The following is a 25,165-nucleotide window of genomic DNA, read 5'->3' on the forward strand; positions in this document are numbered from 1 at the left end:
GGCACCATTTTTTACCCATTTCTCAGTGTGAAAATTTAAAATCTGGGGCTAAAACAAGTTATTTTTTGTTTTTTTGATAAGAATGTAATTATTTTTTTCTTCACTGCCCAATGGTATAAAATTCTGTGACCAATTTGTGGTGTCAATATGATCACTGCACCCCTAGATGAACTCATTGGGAGGTGTAGTTTGTAAAATGGGGTCACTTACTGGCATTTCTGCTGTTCAGGCACCTGAGGGGCTCTGCCAATATGACATGGCCCCGTCAAACCAGTGCAGCTGCAGTGTAATATGGCACTCCTTCCTTTTTGAGCTTTGCAATGTGCCTCAAAAGTAGTTCGACTCCTTATGGGGTATTGATGTACTCTGGAGAAATTGCATAACAAATTGTGCTGTTCGTTTTTTCCTATTACCCCTTTTGAAAATTGCAATCCTGGGGTCAAAGCAACATTTTAGTGGAAAAAAATAGTACTATTTCAGTTACTCAGCTGAATTTTATACAAGTTTGTGAATCGCCTCAGGGTTAAACATACTCACTACTACCCAAGATAAATTCCTTGAGAGGTGTAGTTTACAAAATGGGATCACCTGTGGGGGTTTCTGCTGTTTTGGCATGTCAGCCAGAATACTTCAAATGTGCCATGGTATCAACAAGGTATTTAATCCAAAATAGTGCTCATTCTTTTTCCAGCCCTACCATGCGCCCAAGCAGTTGTTTTTCCACAAATACGGAGTATCTGCGTACTTTGGAAAAATTGTACAACAAATTTTGGCATCCCTTTTTCTCTTGTTACCACTGTGAAAACGTCATAAAAATGGGGTTGAAACAATATTGTTGTTGGGAAAATGTGTTTTTTAATTTTCTTGTATCAACATTTATAAAATTCTGTGAAGCCCCTTAGGGTTCAAAGTGCTCACCACACACCTAGGTAAAGTCCTTGAGGGGTCTAGTTTCCAAAATGGGGTCATTTTGGGGGGGTTTCTACTATTTAGGGCACCTCAGGGGCTCTTCAAACACGACATGGCGTCTGCTATTGATTCAAGCCAATTTAGCATTTATTGCATAAGTCAAATGGCTCTCCTTCCCTTCCAAGCCCTGCCGTGCTCCCAAATAATTGGGGTATGTTTCAACGGTCCGTATATGGCAGCACTTTGGACGCAGCACATGTCCGCTCCGTCCATTGTGTTCACTGAACCATGTGGAATCACTGCATCCTATACATTGGACTGTGATATTTATCTTGAGGAGGCGGAGCGTCTCCACAAGATAGATAGACATGCTGCGGTCTGGAAAGACGCTCCACGTGTGCGTATACGCAGGGAAGCCGGAGACGTCCCTGCACGCATAGTGGAGATGAGATTTCATAAAATCACATCCACTATGCTGTAACATCTGGCTGCTGCGGATTGGACGCTGCAGCTGTACGCAGTGTCCAATCAGCAGCATTTACTGACCGTGGAAACATACTCTTAGTATTCCTCCACATATGTGGTATCTGCGTACTCGAGAGAAATCTCACAACAAATTTTATAGAGCATTTTCTTCTGTTTCCCTTGTGAAAATGGAAAATATAGCGCTAAAGTAACACTTAAATTAACACCGTAACATTTTTGTGGGAAAAAGTGAAATGTAAATTTTTTCCTTCCACATTCCATTAATCTTGTGAAGCACCTGAAGGGTTAATAAACTTCTTGAATGTGGTTTTGAGCACCTTGAGGGGTGCAGTTTTTAGAATGGGGTCACTTTTGGGTATCTTCTGTTATATGGGAGCCTCAAAGTCACTTCAGATGTGAGGTGGTACCTAAAAAAAATAAATAATAAAAAATGGTTTGGTACATTTTATGGAAAAATTAGAAATCGCTGATCACCTTTTAACCCTTATAACTTTAACAGAACAACATTTTTTCCTAAATTGTGCTGATGTAAAGTAGACATGTGGGAAATGTTATTTACTAACTATTTTGTGACATGTGGTTTAAGGGCATAAAGCAGGGGCAGGGAATTTTTTTTTTTTCCCTGCCAAGGGCCAATTGGATATATCTACCAGCATTCGGGGCCGTACAAACTCCGCCCACAAAGTACATCCTGACTCTGGCACTGGTGTCAGGATGTAATCTTTCATTGCATGCCCTTCAGTGTTCAGTAGTGAATAGTGATGAGCGAATATACTCGGTACTCGAGATTTCCCGAGCATGCTCGGGGGTCCTCCGAGTATTTGTAAGTGCTCAGAGATTTAGTTTTCAGTACCGCAGCAGAATGATTTACATCTGTTAGCCAGCTTGATTCCATGTGGGGATTCCCTAGCAACCAGGCAACCCCCACATGTACTTATGCTGGCTAGTAGCTGTAAATCATTCAGCTGAGGCGATGAAAACTAAATCTCCGAGCACTTAGAAATACTCGGAGGACCCCCGAGCATGCTCAGGAAATCTCGAGTAACGAGTATATTCGCTCATCACTAGTAGTGAACACTGTGTGTATGCTAACAGAGCAAGAAGAAATTAATGAGCTGGTGGCAATCAAAATACACCTCCCTGCCCAAGAATGCGGTCCCTGAGAATCTGCTCGGGGGGCCTGATAAAAGGTCATCGAGGGCTGTAAATGGCCCTGGGGCCTGAGGTTTCCCACCCATGGCAAAAAGGTTTAAAATTGTGAAATTTTCAAAAGTTTTACCAAATTTCCAATATTTTCAGAAATAAACGCAAGTCATATTGAACAAATTTTACCACTATCATGAAGTACAATATGTCATGAAACAACAATCTCAGAATCAGCAGGATCCGTTGAAGCGTTCCAGAGTTATTTCCTAATAAAGTGACTGGTCAGTGTTGTAAAAATTTCACGAAGGCGAAAACTGACTGGCGCGAAAGGGTTAAACTAATATCTGCATTACATTTTCCATGTTGCAGGAAGAAAATTCAAATGATGGAAGAGATCTGGAGGAAAATTCCAATGATGGCAGTCAGCCCCCTAAAAGAAAACGAACAGCATCTGGAGAAAGCACCCCTAGTTGTGAAAATTCAAACCAAGATTTTGGGTAAATATATTTGTGTGTTTTTATTTTTTAAATGTATCTAAAATAAAACAATCATGATAAAAATGTTTTAAAACATCCTACCTATGTGTGTACAGATTACATGCAAACCTTTGTATTGCATGGTTAAAAAAGAAAAACAAGTAATTTGGTAGGTTAGCAAGGTGTAGAGGAGAAAAAAAGGCAATTAATTGTACAATTACATTTACAGCTGCAATAATATAAATCTGATATTGGAGCCTCCCATCATTTACCATGCAAACAAGTATACAGTAAACCCAATTACTCTTACCACCTTCCAAAACAATTGGTGTGGACCAAGCTCATATCAAATTTTGGCTTCCATAATGTCACCTCTCCGGCAATGCCGCCCTATATCCCTGCTCAGATCCAGCTCACACCAGGCTTCCCCACTTTCAATCTTGCAAGAAACCATTGTCTAGCGGCAGTGGACTTTTAACTAAAAGAGGATTTATTCACAAATACTAGGGGAAATCACAGTAAGGAGGCTGTATATCTAAATAACCATGGGATAAATCAAATTGCTTTTGAAAGCATAATTAGAGTGAATACATGAATTATGTTATGCTCACAATTCATGGGGCAGCCATTTTGAGATTGGCAGTCCAGCCTGCTGTGTTCTAATAAGAATACTCTATGACACAATGTGTGTCCTGAAGTAGATGGCCTACTGGCTACTGGAATTCCCAACGCAGAGTAGAGCCGTAGGAAGGGGACATTGTAAGCAGGACACTGCTGGGAGAAATTAATTTTATTTCCCCGCAGTGTCCTGGTTTTAGTCATCGGGGATTTGCTGGTTCATTCACCTCTGAGTATACAGAATGGCGGCTGCAACCATGGCCCTGACACTGACTGACACCTGGCCCCAATGCAGAGCCAGTGTCCGTCACTGCCGGGAGCGCAGTTACAACCTCCACTCTGTATTCTCAGTGTGGTGACTGAACCGGTGCCACCCATGTAACTGAAACCGGAATGATTGTGTCACGGGGCAGTAATGGGAAAACAGGAGATGAGGAATCTAGGCCCCTGAACTGCACCTCAGGCTAGGTGGAGCCCTGTCTTTCCTTAACTTGGGGGTACACTTGAAGGTAGGGAGGAGGCCCAAGTCACCGACCTGTCCCGATCTCCTGTTAAACCCTGAGCTAAGCCCCCAACCCAGGAGGTGAACAAAGTAAATGGCACCACAAAGCAAATAAACAGGATGACACAATATGAGAGTAAGGGGAACACAATACCAAAAGGGGAAAGCACAAACTACAAAGGGACAAAGTAACAAAAACAATCAGCACTGCAGAGTGCAGCAACAGCTCCAAACACCAGACTTGGCTGACACCAGGGAGCTGCTCCTGCTAGGTTGGTCTCCAGAAAGGACCTGTATCACTAACAGTCAGCTGATGCACCAGGCGACCTCTTAAAGGATGTGGGCGTGGTCACCAGAAACATCAGCTGACCCAGCAACGCTGCAGTAACACCAGGTTGCCAGTGGGGAAAAACTGCATTTAACCCCCAATGGCCTGAAAGGAAAAAAGCTTTAACCCCTTCCCGACCTTTGACGCCACGTAGGCGTCATGAAAACCCGTGCCAATCCGACCCATGACGCCTATGTGGCGTCATGGAAAGATCGCATCCCTGCAGATCGGGTGAAAGGGTTAACTCCATTTTCACCCGATCTGCAGAGACAGGGGGAGTGGTGCTTCACCCCCCCGTGGCTACGATCGCTCTGATTGGCTGTTGAAAGTGAAACAGCCAATCGGAGCGATTTGTAATATTTCACCTATGAAAATGGTGAAATATTACAATCCAGCCATGGCCGATGCTGCAATAGCATCTGCCATGGCTGGAGACCCCGATCTGCCCCCCCCCCCCACCCCACCGATCGCCCCCCCCCCCCCAGTCGTCCTTTCTGCCCCGATCTCCTGTCCGCTCCCCTCCTCCCTCCTGTCCGCTCCCCCGGTCCTCTTGTCCGCTCCCCCGGTCCTCCGATCCCCCCCCCCCGTGTTCCAATCCCACCCCCCCATACTTACCTAGCTTCGATGTCCCTCCCGGTGTCCGGCCGTCTTCTCCATGGGCGCCGCCATCTTGGAAAATGGCGGGCGCATGCGCAGTGCGCCCGCCGAATCTGCCAGCCGGCAGATTCATTACAAGTACATTTTGATCGCTGTGGTAGGTTCTATCGCAGCAATCAAAATAAAAAAATAATAAATAAACCCCCCCCCTTTATCACCCCCATAGGTAGGGACAATAATAAAATAAAGAAAATATATTTTTTTTCTTTTTCCACTAGGGTTAGGGTTAGAACTAGGGGTAGGGTTAGGGGTAGGGTTAGGGTTACGGGTAGGGTTAGGGGTAGGGGTAGGGTTATGGCATGTGCACACAGAGCGGATCGGCCGCGGATCGGCAGCGGATCGGCCGCGGATCGGCAGCGGATTGGTCGCGGATCCGCAGCGGATTGGTCGCGGATCCGCAGCGGATTGGCCGCGGATCCGCAGCGGATTGGCTGCTGCGAATTCGAAGCAGTTTTCCATCAGGTTTACAGTACCATGTACACCTAAGGAAAACCAAATCCGCTGTGCCCATGGTGCGGAAAATTCCGTGCAGAAACGCTGCGTTGTATTTTCCGCAGCATGTAAATTCTTTGTGCGGATTCCGCAGCGTTTTACACCTGTTCCTCAATAGGAATCCGCAGGTGAAATCCGCACAAAAAAACACTGGAAATCTGCTGTAAATCCGCAGGTAAAACGCAGTGCCTTTTACCTGCAGATTTTTCAAAAATCGTGCGGAAAAATCTCACACGAATCCGCAACGTGGGCACATAGCCTTAGGGTTAGGGTTGGAATTAGAGTTAGGGTTGGAATTAGGGCTAGGGTTTGAAATAGGGTTAAGATTAGGCTTGTGGTTAGGGTTACGGATAGGGTTAGGGGTGTGTTGGGGTTACAGTTGTGGTTAGGGTTGGGATTAGGGTTACGGTTGGGATTAGGGTTAGGGTTGGAATTAGGGTTACGGGTGTGTTGCGGTTAGGGTTGTGGTTAGGGGTGTGTTGGGGTTAGGGTTGTGATTAGGGTTATGGCTACAGTTGGGATTAGGATTAGGGGTGTGTTGGGGTTAGTGTTGAAGTTAGAATTGAGGGGTTTCCACTGTTTAGGCACATCAGGGGTCTCCAACGCAACGCAACGCAACATGGCGCCACCATTGATTCCAGCCAATCTTGCGTTCAAAAAGTCAAATGGTGCTCCCGCCCTTCCAAGCCCCGACGTGCGCCCAAACAGTGGTTTACCCTCACATTTGGGGTACCAGCGTACTCAGGACAAACTGGGCAACAACTGTTGGGGTCCAATTTCTCCTGTTACCCTTGCAAAAATAAAAAATTACTTGCTAAAACATAATTTTTGAGGAAAGAACAATTATTTTTTATTTTCACGGCTCTGCGTTATAAACTTCTGTGAAGCACTTGGGGGTTGAAAGTGCTCACCACACATCTAGATAAGTTCCTTCGGGGGTCTAGTTTCCAAAATGGGGTCACTTGTGGGGTGTTTCTACTGTTTAGGCACATCAGGGGCTCTGCAAATGCAATGTGACGCCCGCAGACCATTCCATCAAAGTCTGCATTTCAAATGTCACTACTTCCCTTCCGAGCCCTGACGTGTGCCCAAACAGTGGTTTACCCCCACATATGGGGTATCAGCGTACTCACAACAAACTGGGCAACAAATATTGGGGTCCAAATTCTCCTGTTACCCTTGTGAAAATAAAAAATTGCTTGCTAAAACATCTTTTTTTGAGGAAAGACAAATGATTTTTTATTTTCACGGCTCTGCGTTGTAAACTTCTGTGAAGCACTTGGGGGTTGAACGTGCTCACCACGCATCTAGATAAGTTCCTTGGGGGGTCTAGTTTCCAAAATGGGGTCACTTGTGGGGGGTTTCTACTGTTTAGGCATATCAGGGGCTGTGCAAACGTAACATGATGCCCGCAGACCATTCCATCAAAGTCTGCATTCCAAAACGTCACTACTTCCCTTCCGAGCCCCGGCATGTGCCCAAACAGTGGTTTACCCCCACATATGGGGTATCAGCGTACTCAGGAGAAACTGGACAACAACTTTTGGGGTCCAATTTCTCCTGTTACTCTTGCAAAAATAAAAAAATTCTGGGCTAAAATAATATTTTTGAGGAAAGGAAACACATTTTTTATTTTCACGGCTCTGCGTTATAAACTTCTGTGAAGCACTTGGGGGTTCAAAGTGCTCACTACACATCTAGATAAGTTCCCTTGGGGGTCTAGTTTCCAAAATGGAGTCAATTGTGGGGAGTTCCTACTGTTTAGGCACATCAGGGGCTCTGCAAACGCAACCTGACGCCCGCAGAGCATTCCATCAAAGTCTGCATTTCAAAACGTCACTACTTCCCTTCCGAACCCCGACGTGTGCCAAAACAGTGGTTTACCCCCACATATGGGGTATCAGCGTACTCAGGAGAAACTGGACAACAACTTTTGGGGTCCAATTTCTCCTGTTACCCTTGGGAAAATAAAAAATTGTGGGCTAAAAAATCTTTTTTGAGAAAAGAAAAATTATTTTTTATTTTCATGGCTCTGCGTTATAAACTTCTGTGAAGCACTTGTGTGGTGAGCACTTTGAACCCCCATCTAGATTAGTTCCTTGGGAGGTCTAGTTTCCAAAATGGGGTCACTTGTGCGGGAGCTCCAATGTTTAGGCACACAGGGGCTCTCCAAACGCGACATGGTGTCCGCTAATGATTGGAGCTAATTTTCCATTCAAAAAGCCAAATGGCGTGCCTTCCCTTCCGAGCCCTGCCATGCGCCCAAACAGTGGTTTACCCCCACATATGGGGTATCATCGTACTCAGGACAAACTGGACAACAACATTTGGGGTCCAATTTCTCCTATTACCCTTGGGAAAATAAAAAATTCTGGGCTAAAAATCATTTTTGAGGAAAGAAAAATTATTTTTTTATTTTCACGGCTCTGCGTTATAAACTTCTGTGAAGCACCTGGGGGTTATAAGTGCTCACTATGCATCTAGATAAGTTCCTTGGGGGGTCTAGTTTCCAAAATGGGGTCACTTGTAGGGGAGCTCCCATGTTTAGGCACACAGGGGCTCTCCAAACGCGACATGGTGTCCGCTAACGATTGGAGCTAATTTTCCATTCAAAAAGTCAAATGGCACGCCTCCCCTTCCGAGCCTTGCCGTGCACCCAAACAGTGATTTACCCCCACATATGAGGTATCGGCATACTCAGGAGAAATTGCCCAACAAATTTTAGGAACCATTTTATCCTGTTGCCCATGTGAAAATGAAAGAATTGAGGCTAAAAGAAATTTTGTGTGAAAAAAAAGTACTTTTTCATTTTTGCGGATCAATTTGTGAAGCACCTGGGGGTTTAAAGTGCTCACTATGCCTCTAGATGAGTTCCTTGGGGGGTCTAGTTTCCAAAATGGGGTCACTTGTGGAGGAGCTCCAATGTTTAGGCACACAGGGGCTTTCCAAACGCGACATGGTGTCCGCTAACGATGGAGATAATTTTTCATTCAAAAAGTCAAATGGCGCTCCTTCCCTTCCGAGCCTTACCATGTGCCCAAACAGTGGTTTACCCCCACATGTGAGGTATTGGTGTACTCAGGAGAAATTGCCCAACAAAATTTAGGATCCATTTTATCCTGTTGCCCATGTGAAAATGAAAAAATTGAGGCTAAAATATTTTTTTTGTGAAAAAAAAAGTACTTTTTCATTTTTACGGATCAATTTGTGAAGCACCTGGGGGTTTAAAGTGCTCACTATGCTTCTAGATAAGTTCCTTGGGGGGTCTAGTTTCCAAAATGTGGTCACTTGTGGGGGAGCTCCAATGTTTAGGCACACGGGGGCTCTCCAAACGCGACATGGTGTCCGCTAAAGATTGGAGCCAATTTTTCATTCAAAAAGTCAAATGGCGCTCCTTCCCTTCCGAGCCCTGCCGTGCGCCCAAACAGTGGTTTACCCCCACATATGAGGTATCAGCGTACTCAGGACAAATTGGACAACAACGTCCGTGGTCCAGTTTCTCCTTTTACCCTTGGGAAAATAAAAAATTGTTGCTAAAAGATCATTTTTGTGACTAAAAAGTTAAATGTTCATTTTTTACTTCCATGTTGCTTCTGCTGCTGTGAAACACCTGAAGGGTTAATAAACTTCTTGAATGTGGTTTTGAGCACCTTGAGGGGTGCAGTTTTTAGAATGGTGTCACTTTTGGGTATTTTCAGCCATATAGAACCCTCAAACTGACTTCAAATGTGAGGTGGTCCCTAAAAAAAATGGTTTTGTAAATTTTGTTGTAAAAATGAGAAATCACTGGTCAAATTTTAACCCGTATAACTTCCTAGCAAAAAAAAAATTTGTTTCCAAAATTGTGCTGATGTAAAGTAGACATGTGGGAAATGTTATTTATTAACTATTTTGTGTCACATAACTCTCTGGTTTAACAGAATAAAAATTCAAAATGTGAAAATTGCAAAATTTTCAAAATTTTTGCCAAATTTCCGTTTTTTTCACAAATAAACTCAGAAATTATCGACCTAAATTTACCACTAACATGAAGCCCAATATGTCACGAAAAAACAGTCTCAGAATCGCTAGGATCCGTTGAAGCGTTCCTGAGTTATTACCTCATAAAGGGACACTGGTCAGAATTGCAAAAAACGGCAAGGTCATTAAGGCCAAAATAGGCTGGGTCATGAAGGGGTTAATGTGTGTGGAACCAAGCTGTCACAAATCCAAAAATGGATCATGACAGTACCCCCTTTCAATGAGGGGCCTCTGGACCTCACCAGTAAACAACATATTGTGAGGATGCCTCGATACACCAGAGTTCATCTCGTCCGTCACCTGACCCTTAGGTTTATGACGAACGCAGCACGATGGAGATAACAACGTAGAAGGCACAAATCTCCAGAGTTGGGCCAGTAGTTCACAAAATTGGACTGTACGCAGATGATGTAATTATCTTGTATACCAATCCATTCCTGCCATTGTTGCCACGTTAGAAGAATTCGCTAAAGTATCGTACTATAAACTTATTGCCACTAAATCATTTCTCCTGTTTTGGTTCCATCCACGACTCGAGGATTATTGGAATGTAAATACAGTACCCATTTAAATGGGTAGATGAAGGGATCCCATATTTAGGTATAGTTCTTACACACTCTAAACAGCTTATAGAGAGAAACTTCTCCAACCTCCGGAAAGAGATCAAGTTAGTATTAGACAAATTTCAATCTATTCCAACGTCATGGATAGCCAGGATCAATATTTTTTTAAAATGATGGTGCTCCCTAAGATTTTATATTATGTAGGTGTATTCCAGTCAAAGTTCCTATTAGATTTCTCTCGTCTCTTCAAAGAATGGGTAATCATTTTATTTGGGCTCATAAAAGACCGAGGGTGGCTAGAAAATTGATGTATTAATCGTATGATGCAGGAGGGATGGGAGTCCCTAACTTGCTTGCATATCGTAGGGCGACAATCCTTGTTGGGGCAAGAGACTGGTGGCTAATAGATAATGCTCATAAGTGGCTACAGATCGAAGCATTTTATGCATGTCGGGGCTCAACCCATCTTACACTAGAAAGTGGGACGATTAAGAAAACTTTGTTTACCCCATCCCTCCCGACGATGGCGGTTACTATAGACTATCGGGGACAAATAGCCTCGGAGTTATTAAAAATCCCTCTCACCGATGTATCTTTAAAAGCTCTTGAGCAGCATATCACTTACATTTGTCTACATAATTGGATCAGTGTGGGGGTTGAAAGTCTTTTGAACTTGATGGTTGATGCTCTGAATCTCCTCCCCTTTGACCAACTGTCCTCAAGGCATCCAGGTATATGAAGCATATTTTACCAATATTTGCAAATTAGGCATCTGATCCACACATCACCAGAACTGTAGTTTTTCAAAACTGCCTTGGAACACAGGGCTAATGGATATATTCTAAGACCGGACTCGGGATCTAGGGGGATTTCCATCCTATATAGTGCTTTGAATGCACCAGCTGTTGATACTAAATTACCATATCCCTTGACCTGGAGACATGGAGGGAGGGTTTAAGAGAGGTGCAAAGAGTATCATCTTGCCTAAATCACCTGGAAAAGTTAAAAAAAAAAAAAAAAAAAAAAAAGTGCACTTAAGGTGGTAACAATGTCCGGTGCAGTTAGCTCATTTTGTTCCTAACCAATTACAGGTGTGTTGGAGAGGTTGTGGGCAAAGGGGCACACTAGGTCACATGTGGTGGTCGTGTCCGATTATAGCTCAATTTTGGGTAGATATTGGTAATCTAATACGAGAGGTCCTTGGGGTACAGTTGGTTTTGGAGTCCAATATGGGAGTTTTATATATTGGCATAGATAAAATACCTCAGGTGCTTAGAGTTTATTTCTCATATTTTGATAGCAGCCAGTTTAGCTCTGGCGGCTAGGTGGAGGAGGACAAGTTCGCCATCCATAAAACAGGTGATTGAGAAAGTTAATATACACTGCCAATATGAATTAGCGTTGGCTCATTCCATCTCAGCTAAAAAGAGAATTCAGGGTATATGGGATTCATGGCTGGATAGCCAGAGGTCAGCCCCTTTCCACTGAGATGTAAATCTTATCTGAGCCTATGAAACTTACATTATTGGGATTATTATACATTAAACATGCCGCGCGCATGGATACTGGTACCATTGGGTGTTATACTGCCCACATGCGTGCGGCATGATGACGCCAGCAGAGTGCACTTTTTCATGTGTGGGGTGTCACGGGCGCATGCGCCAATTACATTGGCGTGTCGGAGCTCTATAAATAGTGCAGCAGGGACAGGACATCGTTATCACTTCCCCTTTAAGAAAGCGATCACGCGAAACGCGCGTCAGGGGCCGTAGGAAGGTCACTTGGTAGTCAGGACCAACTATGGTTGAGCATACACTTTATCCTATTAATATGTGCTGTCATTGGATGCACTAGATTAGAGTATATCATGGGATAATGGTGCTCAAAAGATGTAAGCACTTGCTTGTGATTATTAACATTATAGTACTCTTATTGACTCACCCTGGTCGAATAGTGGACTTGTGTCCTACCTTTAGTGTATCGGTTGTTTTTTTTTCCTCTTCTTTGCATGTCGGATTTTTATTTATTTTTTTCTGTCATGTGTGATTTTGATAAAATTTTTTATATAATAACATAATAAAAGTTTATATTTTAATATAATTTTGGTGTTTATATTCCCTTTCGCTGGTTTTCAAATGTTCTATTTGGAGTAGTGCACCTACCAAGTACACTTTTGACCTTTGGGAGAGCCAAATCATTGAATAATGCTCTCGGCTATTTATACAATTACGTGCTCTTTGATTATCGTGTTTGCCATTATTGGGATTATGTCATCATGCTTTAACCCGGGAGTTCCCGTGATGATGTCACTGTTGGATGGTAAAGAAGTCATATTTTAATGAGTATAAGTAGAATGTGTACAGATACCCATCGTATTTTGTTATTGCATGTATTTGTGGGTTTTGTTTGACCCTTTGTGTGTTCAAAATTTTCTGAAAATTTAATAAAAATGTATTGGTTAAAAAAACAAGCCGCCATATAGCTCCATCACCAGAAAAATAAAAAAGTTACAGCTCTCAGAATAAAGCGATGCAAAAATAATTATTTTTTTAATAAAATAGTTTTTATTGTATAAAAGCGCCAAAATATTACGAAAATATATCAAAGAGGTATCGCTGTAATCGTACTGACCAGAAGAATAAAACTACTTTATCAATTTTACCACACGCGTAACGGTATAAACGCCCCCCCAAAAGAAATTCATGAATTGCTGTTTTTTGTTCATTCTGCCTCACAAAATCGGAATAAAAAGCGATCCAAAGATGTCATGTGCCCAAAAATGGTACCAATAAAAACGTCAACTCGTCCCGCAAAAAAACAAGACTTCACATGACTCTGTGGGCCAAAATATGGAAAAATTATAGGTCTCAAAATGTGGTGATGCAAAAACTTTTTTTGCAATAAAAAGCATCTTTCAGTGTGTGACAGCTGCCAATCATAAAAACCCGCTATAAATAGTAAATCAAACCCCTCTTTATCACTCCCTTAGTTAGGGAAAAATAATAAAATAAAAAAAATGTATTTCCATTTTCCCGTTAGGGTTGGGGCTAAAGTTAGGATTACGGTTGGGATTAGGGTTACGGGCGTGTTAGGGTTAGGTTTGTGGTTAGGGTTAGGGTTCGGGTTAGGGTTGTGTTGGGGTTAGGGTTGTAGTTAGAATAGGTGGGTTGCCATTGTTAAGGCACATCAAGCGCTCTCCAAATGTGACATGGCATCTGATCGCAATTCCAGCCAATTCTTTGAAACAGTCAAACGGTGTTCCTTCCCTTCCGAGCTCTGCCATGCGCCCAAACAGTGGTTTACCCCCACATATGGGGTATCAGCGTACTAGGGACAAATTGCACAACAACTTTTGGGGTCCAAATTCTCCTGTTACCCTTGGGAAAATAAAAAAATGGTGGTAAAAATATCATTTTAGAGAGAAAAAAATTATTTTTTATTTTTATGGCTCTACATTATAAACTTCTGGGGGTTTAATGTGCTCACGACACATCTAGATAAGTTCCTTAGGGGGTGTACTTTCCAAAATAGTGTCACTTGTGGGGGGTTTGCACTGTTCAGGCACATCAGGGGCTCTCCAAACGCGACATGGCATCCCATCTCAACTGCAGCCAATTTTGCATTGAAAAGTCAAACGGCGCTCCTTCCCTTCTAAGCTCTGCCATGAACCCAAACAGTGGTTTACCCACATGTATGGGGTATAATCATACTAGAGACTGAATGTCCAACAACTTTTGGGGTACAATTTCTCCTGTTACCCTTGGTAAAATAAAAAATTGGATCTGAAGTAAATTTTTTGTGAAAAAAAAGTTAAATGTTCAATTTTTTTTTAAACAATCCAAAAATTCCTGTGAAGCACCTGAAGGGTTAATAAACTTCTTGAATGTGGTTTTGAGCACCTTGAGGGGTGCAGTTTTTAGAATGGTGTCACTTTTGGGTATTTTCTATTCTATAGACCCCTCAGTGACTTTAAATGTAATGTGGTCCCTTAAAAAAAAAAAAAAAAAAAAAAGTTTTGTAAAAATGAGAAATCGCTGGTCAACTTTTAACCCTTAACTTCCTAACAAAAATAAACTTTGATTCCAAAATTGTGCTGATGTAAAGTAGACATGTGGGAAATGTTGCTTATTAAGTGTTTTGTGTGACATATCTGTGTGATTTAAGGGCATGAAAATTCATAGTTGGAAAATTGCGAAATTTTCCAAATTTTCGCCAAATTTATTTTTTTTTAAACAAATAGACGGAAGTCATATCAAATTATTTTTACCACTATCATGAGGTATAGTATGTCAAGAGAAAACATTGTCAGAATCACCGGGATCCGTTGAAGTGTTCCAGAGTTATAACCTCATAAAGGGACAGTGGTCAGAATTGTAAAAATTGGCCCGGTCATTAACGTGCAAACCACCCTTGGGGGTAAAGGGGTTAAACTGGGTACCTACTTCAAGTGATGCTGCTGAATGGCTAAATGGGTGACCTTATGTTCACTCTGCTGAAACGACTACACATCCCAGCTTCTCAGTGCTACAGACCCCTCGCTCCTGTGTGTTCACCTTTTATTTTTGATTTTTGTGCACACTCTGCTCCAGTATAGTCAGCTGCCGGATCGATTTTGTCTTCTACCATTTACATCAATAGAGCTCCCTGTGTATATATACATCATTTGTTCATTTCTTCCAGAGCCTAAAACAATGATGCTTGTAATAGCCAGTCAGTGCAGAGCTAAGAAACAAGCTGAGCTGTTTATTGCCTATGTCTGAAGCAAATGATCAAATTCTTGGTGCATGTGGCAGTGGTTTATCTACTGTAATATACATCAACTGAGCGGAGTTTACACATCCCTTATCTGTCAGCATCAGGCATCAAACACAGCTCAACTCTGCACTGCATAGTAATTACAAGCTTCATTGTTGAGGAGATAGAGAAAGGTAAGCACTGCTAGATACCACCTAATATTCATCTAAAACCAGATAGGCAAATATTCTGGTGTAGATGGCAGAAGATAAAATCAGTCAAGCAGGATACTTATAGGCCATGTGCACACATTGCGGAAAGTGGTGCTGATTTTTCCGGACTAATTTCGTAAATTACCGCAATTTTTTTTGTGGATTTTGTGCGGATTCCACCCGCGGTTTTACACCTGCGGATTCCTATTATGGAGCAGGTGTAAACTACTGCGGAATAAACAACTCTACGTTTGCGTGCATTTTTTTCCACAGCATGTGAACTGTGGTTTTTGTTTTCCATAGTTTAAATGGTATTTTAAACTCATGGAAAACTGATGCAAATCCGCAGCGGCCAGTCCGCTGCAGATCCCCAGCAAAATCCGCAATGTGTGCACATACCCTTACAGCAGCAAACATGGTACAGATGCATAAAGTGCATTCAAAAAGTGGAGTACACTTTGGGGGCGACTCATTAAGGTCTTTACCCCAGAATTCTGTTGTAAAACACCTTAACAAGCTACAACTCGGAAGTTGCGCAGATATAGTGCAACATTTTGCGTTTATATGCCTGTCCCGACAGCTATGCCAATATGGGCTTAGCATGGATGGGGCTTGGCTACGCCTGCTTACTTACAAATTGTTACTTACTCTAGAAATGTTTTCCATTCCTTTTTTGTAGTACTTTCCTTCTTTTAAGATTAGTGTGCACAACGCCAGTCTTAAAGGGAACCTGTCGCCCCCAAAATCGATGGTGAGGTAAGCCCACCGTCATCAGGGGCTTATCTACTGCATTCTGTAATGCTGTAGATAAGCCCCCGATGTATCCTGAAAGAGGAGAAAAATACATTAGATTATGCTCACCCAGGGGCGGGCCCGCTGCGGTCTGGGTCCGATGGTTGTCTCAGGTCCGGTCAGGAGCCTTCCATCTTCATTCCATGATGTCCTCTTCTGGTGTTCACGCTGCGGCGTAGGCTTACTTTATCTGCCCTGTTGAGGGCAGAGCAAAGTACTGCAGTGCGCAGGCTCCGGGCCTCTCTGTCCTTTCCGGCGCCTGCGCACTGCAGTACTTTGCTCTGCCCTCAACAGGGCAGATAAAGTAAGCCTGTGCCGCAGCCGCAGCGTGAACACCAGAAGAGGACGTCATGGAATGAAGATGGGAGGCTCCGGAGCGGACCTGAGACGTCCATCGGACCGGACCGCAGCGGGACCGCCCCTGGGTGAGTATAATCTAACGTCTTTTTCTCCTCTTTCAGGTAACATCGGGGGCTTGTCTACAGCATTACAGAATGCTATAGATAAGCCCCTGATGATGGTGGGCTTACCTCACCATCGATTTTGGGGGTGACAGATTCCCTTTAATGAATCAGCCCTTTTTATGTCCGTGTTGGAGGCAGAGCTATGCTGGCAGTGAAAGAGACAGCACTGCACATGATGGCTCCGGAGCAATGGGACTATAGCCGGTTCCAAAAGTAGCAGCAGTGTAAAAAGAGTGTGGAGGGGCTTTCTTTGGGGCGTGATATGTGCAAAATGAGGCCGTTTTTAAAATAAGTTTATTTTAGCACAAATATATTTTTATAGGACTATATTGTGATTTTTTTTTTTTTTATGATTAACCCCTCAATATCAGATCGGTGCAGTCCAACTCCTGGCACACTACACAGGGAGCGGAGCTGTGCTGATCTGGCCATGGACAAAGCTGATCATTGGCGGTGTCGGATGTCGTACATCCACCGTTCTGATATTGAAATTCATTCTCTAAGGATAAGCCATCTTGGAAACTCTTGGATAAACCTCAGTGACAATAGTATTATGTCATGCATGCTTATGTAAGAATAATGCTTTGAAAATGTCTATACAAATAATACAATTAAATGTGTGTGTTTTTTATTAGCTCCAGCTACTTCCCTGCAGAAAATCTAGTTGAATACAAATGGCCTGCAGATGAAACAGGAGAGTACTATATGTTACAAGAGCAAGTTAGTGAATATTTGGGTATTACCTCTTTCAAGCGTAAATATCCAGGTAATAATGTTTTTATCATTCAATGTGTGTTTTTTTTTTCCCCGATATAATCACCTTTTCAAGATTGTGCCTGGTGTAATGTCTTTACACTAAATGTTCTTATTAGTTCAGCTGTTAGGCAGTGTGCAGCTACTGTACTATGCAATGATGGCTTAGATTTACAAGGTCACTATAAAGTAGAACGAGGAATGCGCAGATCTTTAAAGCCTATGAGCGGTTCAGAAGCTGTTTAAGAACTAACAGAGAAACTGTCTGACACTTTACAATTGATGTTGCTTTTCTTTTTTGATGGCTACCTGTAGACTTGTATGACTGAGTCTGGTCCATATTGACGTAAAAATAAAAAAGATGTGGCTCTGTGAAGGATGGCAAAAACCCGAAAATGCAAAAAATGGAAAATCCCAATGCCAAGAAGGGGTTAAAGTTACATGAGCCTGCTTAATCTTTTTACATTAGGCCTCATTCAGACGCCTGTGAGTCACATAAGTGTTTTGACCTCGCCCCATTCTCTCACTTGTTTTGACCTCGCCCCATTCTCGGCAGGTAATGGTTGTATCTTGCTGCTGTGACTGGATTGAAGCTCTGCCTAGAACTGTTAACCTGTCATTCTATCTGCCAAATAACACTCCTTTTACATGATCACGGGTCGCCGATGGATTGCTAAGACAGCTGGAGGTCTGTTGAAGTCATCCGTGCTTAACATTAGGGAGCTCACTTGAAAAGCAGCCTTTAGCGGAGTTTCAAAGGAGACTGTGATTTTTACCATGTGCAATGATACTGTGGTATTGCTGTATACAGCACAAGCAATCAAATAGTTAAAGTTCCCTAAGGGGACTAATAAATACCTTGTGGGGGAAGTTCAAATCGCCCTCTTTTCCTTCACTAAGAAATATAATAAAAAATTACCCATAAGTGATATTGCTGCTTGCAGAGAAGTCAAATCTGTCAAATGTTTTTTTTTAAAGTTGACCCAATCGGCAAGCAGAAAAATTAAATTCAAAACGTCTTTTTTATGTTTCCGCAACACCACAAAAAATGGTGAATTTTTTTTTGCCACTAAAACAGTAAGAAAAATTGGACAAGTTTGGAATCTCCTTGATCTTACCAGAGGATAAACACTGTGCCATGTCATTTTTACCACACAAGATACGCCATAAATACAGTTCCCCAAACAGTCAGAATTTACCGCATTTAGAATATTTTTTCCTGTTTTCCAGTACAATGAATGGTGTCATTCAAAAGTATAACTGGTTCTGCAAAAAACATTCTAACACGTCACCAATTTTCTAAGTGAATATATTTCGGTCTATATGTCTTTAACCATTCATACTTCATATAATTGAAGGGAGGATGAATGCACAATTGTATTGAGACAGTCTTGATAAAAATCTGCTACCATCTACTGGGATGATGAAACCAGGGTGGACATTTCACTATTTCAGCATGACAATGAGCCCTAGAAACTTTCAGTTGTTTCCAGAGAGAGAAAATATAGCTGCTAGAATGTCCTCGCAAAATCGCCGAACCTGAATCCAATAGAAAATTTACGGAATGAGCTAAATTGAAAAATTCATAGGAACCCACGGAAACTTCAGGATTTCGAAGAGTGTTTGTGTGGAAAAATGAGCCAAAATCACACCTGAACTATGCATGATGCTAATTTCTAACTAAACGAAGCGCCTTGAATCTATCCTCACCAACAAAGACTTGTGTACGAAATATTAATTACATTTTAGTAAGTGTTTTTAATACTTTTTCCCTGTGTAATTTCCCATTATTACACACTACTTACCGTAACTTATGGATATCTTATGGACGTGGTTTGATTTCTTTTGCCTATATGGATTGGATGGATTGTCACATCTTTTAGAAATATCAAATTAAAAATTGGATACTGTCTTGCTAAACTAGTGGACAGACATGAAACAAAAAAGGGGGAAATACAATGATAAATATATCAATAAGAATTGCATGTATAAATTAATGCTCAGATAATCCCTTCAATAATTGGGGAAATTCAAACTTACAGGTATTTGCAGGTATTTATGATCAGTAACTCTCAAAAATAAAAGAAATAGAAGTGTTAAGTCTGTGCAACCAGGGTTCTTCGGCCGGTAGCGTCCCTGATAACAGAGTGGGAGAATGCTGGAGAAGCGCGTGATGTTACAGTTAGAAACTATGAAGTCCTGTGGTGTCCGTAACCTATGCGTTTCCAGGAAATTTCTTTTCCCTTCGTCATCTGGATTGAAGACCATAGGAGAAGATTGTAAGCCCCCAACTCCGCTCATACAAATTGATGCACCTGAATATCACCGCAGCTTGAGCCTTCTTGTGGACAAAAATATAAAAGGGATTTATACAACTTGTCACAAAAATGATTAAATTGCTAAAATATATATATATATATATATATATATATATATATATATATATATACACACACACACACACACACACACACACACACACACACACACACACACACACACACACACACACACACACACTACGGAAAGTATTCAGACCCTTTTAAATTTTTCACTGTTTTTCATTGCAGCCATTTGCTAAACTCTAAAAAGTTCATTGTTTTCTCATTAACGTCCGCCCTGCCCCCCATCGTGACTGAAGAAAACGGAAATAAAACCGCGAAAAAACCGCATACATTAACCCTTTCACGACATGCGCAGTAATAGTACGCCGCATGTCGGGTCCCCTGCTTTGATGTGGGCTCTGGCGCTGAGCCCACATCAAAGTCGCGACATGTCAGCTGTTTTGTACAGCTGACATGTGCGCGCAATAGCGGCGGGTGAAATCGCTATTCACCCGCCGCTATTAACCTGTTAAATGCCACTGTCAAACGCAGACAGTGGCATTTAACTACCGCTTCCGGCCGGGCGGCCGGAAATGACGTCATCGCCGACCCCTGTCACATGATCGGGGGTCGGTGATGTGTTAGGACAGTAACCATAGATGTCCTTGAGACCTCCATGGTTACTGATGCCGGCCTGCTGTGAGCGCCCCCCTGTGGTCGGCGCTCACAGCACACCTGCCTTTCAGCTACATAGCAGCGATCTGATGATCCATTTCTCATCTTTCAGGTTACATCGGGGGCTTATCTACAGCATTACAGAATGCTGTAGATAAGCCCCTGATTCAGGAAGGCTTAGCTTATATACGATTTTGGGGGTGACAGATTCCCTTTAAACACTTTTTTTGTGTTTTCACTAATATGTGCCCTGAACTGGTCTAGCACTAACAGGGCTGTTTTTTTTCAGAAGCCCTCCAGGATGTTTGGACCACAATCAACCCACAATCTCATTCTGTTCTCGTCCATCCATCCTTTCTCGTGAACGTGCACAACAACTCCTCATGAGATAGCTTATTTGGGCATGTTCTTTCTTTTAAAAATTCGCATCGGTGGCAGTTTCGTGCCATCGGCCCAGCAGGACAACACAACTGTGTAGTGTTTTTTTTTCATGTCCTGCAGTTTTTACCGTTAGGGTTTTGGCACCCTTTGCCTCAACAGGCCTGTTGGATGGCACATCAAAGGTTAGAGGGACTTCATCCATATTCCCAATCTGGCCTAATACATATCCATTTTTCTTTCTGCTGTCAATTACAAACTTGTGGAAAGACAGAATCTTAGCTTCATATTTTTGTCATTTTTTGCGCTATTCTAGCTTTGGTGCGCTTAGCAAGGCCACATCTCTTCATAAATCTGAAGCACCATGATGGTGATCCAGTGAAGTCATTGATGCTTTTCTCAGCAGCAATCCTCTTGGCTTCACATATGATCATTTTCGTTGAGACCGAAAGGCGATTATTTCTGTGGCCTATGATCCACTCTTTTACGTCCACATCTAACTCTGGCCACTTTGCACCACGCCTACGAAGACCAGATCTGCTTTTTCCCGCTTTTTGCAGTTCATCCTCCTGTTTCCTCCACTCTCATCATTTTTTCAGTTGAAGGCGGTCCGAAATGTCTCTGCTGCTCTGTTCCCATGCTCTTCAGCGTATTTTATAACCTCCAGTTTAAAGGGAATTTTATATGCATGCCTTTTCTGCTTTGACATTCTTGAAAAATGCACAATATGCAGCAGCCAACTGTACGGTATTTTTCTGCAACAAAATACAGTATTGAAACAACTGTCAGCTCTGTCCTTCATAGTTATGGGGGCATTGCAATTGAGAGCATGAATGAATACGGTACTATTGCTGTATAAAAGACATGGGCTGCACAAAAATCACAAGTTGATCTAGTGGAGTTAGGCAAAAATGTACTGTATTCAACTGATCAAGAAGTTTTTACAATAATAATAATAATAATAATAATAATAATCTTTATTTTTATATAGCGCTAACATATTCCACAGCGCTTTATATGTTGCACACATTATGATCAGGCTTATGAAGCCTACTGCCAAGTCATGGCGAATCGCTGTGTGTCCATAATGTTAAATACCGTACTGTAGCCTTAAATGTGTGGAGTAATGTGCCAACCATCACCACAGTGACAATGAACCAGCAGGGTGGGTACCTGGTGCCTCACAGTACCCATGCTGCAAGGCTGGAGACTGTAAGAGTGGTTCAGCATATTTTTGCTCATTAATAGGTTTGCCGTCATGTGCTAGCAGATTCATATACTGTATTTTCTGGCGTATAAGACTACTTTTTAACCCCTGAAAATCTTCTTAAAAGTCGGGGGTCGTCTTATACGCCGGGTGCCGTCTTGTACGCCGAGTGCAGACACCAATGTGTATATGGTGGGTGGGGGGGATTGGTCCCGATGACGAAGAGGGGGCGTCTCACAGGAAAGTGTGAGTGGAGTATCCCCCATTACCTCATTGTAGCTGCAGCATGGGGTCTCTGTGCTGTGGAGAGGCGGCAGCTGCTGCTCCTCTTTGTGCCGCATGGGTGCTGTGCTGTGGGGCAGTGGCCGCCGCCGCTCCCCAGCACCCCACACTGCAGCTACAATGAGGTAATGGGGGATACTCTACTCACACTTTCCTGTGAGATGCCCCCTCTTCGTCATCAGGACCACTCCCCCCCAAAAGGCACATTAGTCACCGGCCCTATAAGACGACATACGGCGTATAAGAAGACCCCCGACTTTTAAGAAGATTTTATATTTTAACTGGAAAAGTTGGGGGGGTCGTCTTATACGCCCAGTCGTCTTATATGCCGGAAAATACGGGTAGTCTAATCAGTTTGTTAAACTAAGAACCTCATGTTCAGTTTCATTTTGCCTAGTTACATTACCTAGATCACCTTATGATTTTAGATGTGTGGCCCATGTCTTTTTCTACACCTATGATGAATGAAAAACATTGTTATGGGCGATCTGTGGTGATCCACTGTTATGGGGATCTGCGGATGACACACTGTTATGTGGGATCTGTGGTGACGCTCTGGTAGGGGGAATCTGCAGGGTACACACTTATTGAGGAATCTGTGGATGACTCGCTGTTATGGGGATCTCTGGTGAGGCACTGTTATGGGGGATCTGTGGTGATGCACTGTTATGGGATCTGCAGGGTACACACTTATTGGGGGGAATCTGCGGATGACGCACTGTTATGGGGATCTGTGGTGACGCACTGGTATAGGGGATCTGTTGTGACGCACTGTTATGGGGATCTGCAAGGTACACAATTAGGGGGATCTGCAGATGACTCACTGTTATGGGGGATCTGTGGTGACACTATTATGGGGATCTGCGGATGACACACTGTTATGGGGGATCTGGTGACGCTCTGGTATGGGGAATCTGCAGGGTACACACTTAATGAGGAATCTGCGGATGACTTGCTGTTATGGGGATCTCTGAGGCACTGTTATGGGGATCTGTGGTGATGCACTTTTATGGGGAATCTGCAGGGTACACGCTCATTGTGGGGATCTGCGAATGACGCACCCTTATGGAGGATCTGTGGATGACACACTGTTATGGGGGATCTGGTGATGCACTGTTATGGGATCTGCAGGGTACACACTTATTGGAGGGATCTGGGGATGACTCACTGTTATGGGGATTTGTGGCGTCACTGGTATGAAGGATATGCAGGGTACACACATTGGGGCGATCTGCTGATGACTCACTTATGGGGGATCTGTGATGATGCACTGTTATGGGGATCTGCGGATGACCCATTGTTACGGGGAATCTGTGGTGACGCAATGTTATGGAGCATCTGTGGATGACACGGTTATGGGGGATCTGTGGTGATGCACTGTTATGGGATCTGCAGGGTACACACTTATTGGGGGGACTCTGCGGATGACGCACTGTTATGGGGATCTGTGGGACGCACTGTTATGGGGATCTGCAAGGTACACAATTATTAGGGGGATCTGCAGATGACGCACTGTTATGGGGGATCTGTTACACCAAATATGGCTGCAACCCCCATCATCCGTCAGAATACACCCATTGGTACAGTATATTCTGAAGGATGGTGGGGGTTGTGCTTCACTTCAATGTGTTCTCACCTTTCCCAAGGATCTCGGACTAGTGTAAATAACAAGTGTTACACTATACATTGTGCAGGGATAAGATATGATTGGTGGAGACAGCTCGGCAACAGTTCCCTCCACCAATCAATATCTCTCCCTGCAAGGGAGGAGGAGAATCATGCTTCTCTCCCTCCTCTGCTTTACGGCTCCGTGTGCAGCGGAGCACATAATTCTCCCTGCTGCCAGCTACCGGTACTTGCTGAACTACTGCAGCGCATGCGCAGATCGAGAGCTCAGTAACAGAGCTTTATCTGCACATGTTCTGGTTCCGCGGCCATTTTCTTGTCCTGTGTGGTAGACATTCTAGAAACCGGAAATTTCGGAAGTGCAATGGTGCCGGCCTGCATTATGCTGCCCGCGCACAGCCGAACACCGGAGATGACCGTGCCGCCAACCCCAGCTCCACTGTTATGATCCTTAGTGGTTGAGGATCACGAATTACTCCAGCTAAGTAACAAACATAGGACAAGCTCTAGGGAGGTGGCAAACTGGACTAACCGCAAATCTGAACCTATCCAAACACACTAGAAGTAGCCGGTGAACGTGCCTAAAAAATCCTAGACGTCTCGAGCCAGCCTGAGGAACTAACTACCCCTAGAGAGAAAGAAAGACCTCTCTTGCCTCCAGAGAAATAATCCCCAAAGATATAGAAGCCCCCAACAAATAATAACGGTGAGGTAAGAGGAAGGCACATACACAGGGGTGAAAACAGATTCAGCAAATGAGGCCCACTAATACTAGATAGCAGAAAATAGTAAGGGGTCTGTGCGGTCAGTAAAAAACCCTTACAAAATATCCACACTGAGATTTCAAGAACCCCCGCACCATCTAACGGTGTGGGGGGAGAAACTCAGTCCCCTAGAGCAACCAGCAAGCGAGGAGATCACATCTTAGCAAGCTGGACAAGAAACATGATGAATGCTGATAATCAAAAAATGAACGGACAAAAACTTAGCTTGTCTTGGAGAGGCTGGGAGCAAGGTAATCACAAGGAATCTGAAGAGCACTGAATACATTGATAGCAGGCAAGGAACTGAGTATCCAGGTGAGTTAAATAGGAAACGAACCAGCTGATGCAGCCAACCTGCAGAAGACAACACTACACAGTACCGCTTGTGACCACTAGAGGGAGCCTAAAAATAGAGTTCACAACACTCCACGCCTGCTTCCTTGCCCCACCGGTGACCCTGCCTACTACAAGTCTGCTCCGCAGCCGCCGCCAGCCCCTCAGTAAGCAATATTTTCATCACCTTTCCCTATTTATTTCACTATTCCGATTGTAAGACGCACCCCCATTTCTGCCCAATTTGGGGGAAATTAAAGTGTGTCTTAGAAAGCGGAAAATACGGTATATGTGTATATGTAACACCCCAGGTAACCGGTTGTTACAGTGATGTTGCCTTCTTTTCGGCGAGGGCGATATCATGCTTGGAGGCAAGGAGGATTCTCTTTACTGGGTAAGCACCTACGCACAACACATTCTGAAT

The 25,165-nt window shown here is 43.2% G+C and overlaps 1 protein-coding gene across 3 annotated transcripts in view; it reads left to right on the plus strand.

Moving 5' to 3' along the window:
* The window catches only part of PHF10 (PHD finger protein 10), a 210,379-nt gene that overhangs the window by 12,878 nt on the left and 172,336 nt on the right, over positions 1–25,165 (plus strand). For all 3 annotated transcript variants that reach the window (XM_077283267.1, XM_077283266.1, XM_077283268.1), the window contains exons 2-3: positions 2,911–3,038; positions 17,035–17,165. In XM_077283267.1, coding sequence (XP_077139382.1) covers positions 2,911–3,038; positions 17,035–17,165 — 259 coding nt within the window. The remainder of the gene's footprint in view (positions 1–2,910; positions 3,039–17,034; positions 17,166–25,165) is intronic.

Source organism: Ranitomeya variabilis, chromosome 2, assembly GCF_051348905.1.
Source record: "Ranitomeya variabilis isolate aRanVar5 chromosome 2, aRanVar5.hap1, whole genome shotgun sequence".
Lineage (NCBI taxonomy): Eukaryota > Metazoa > Chordata > Amphibia > Anura > Dendrobatidae > Ranitomeya > Ranitomeya variabilis.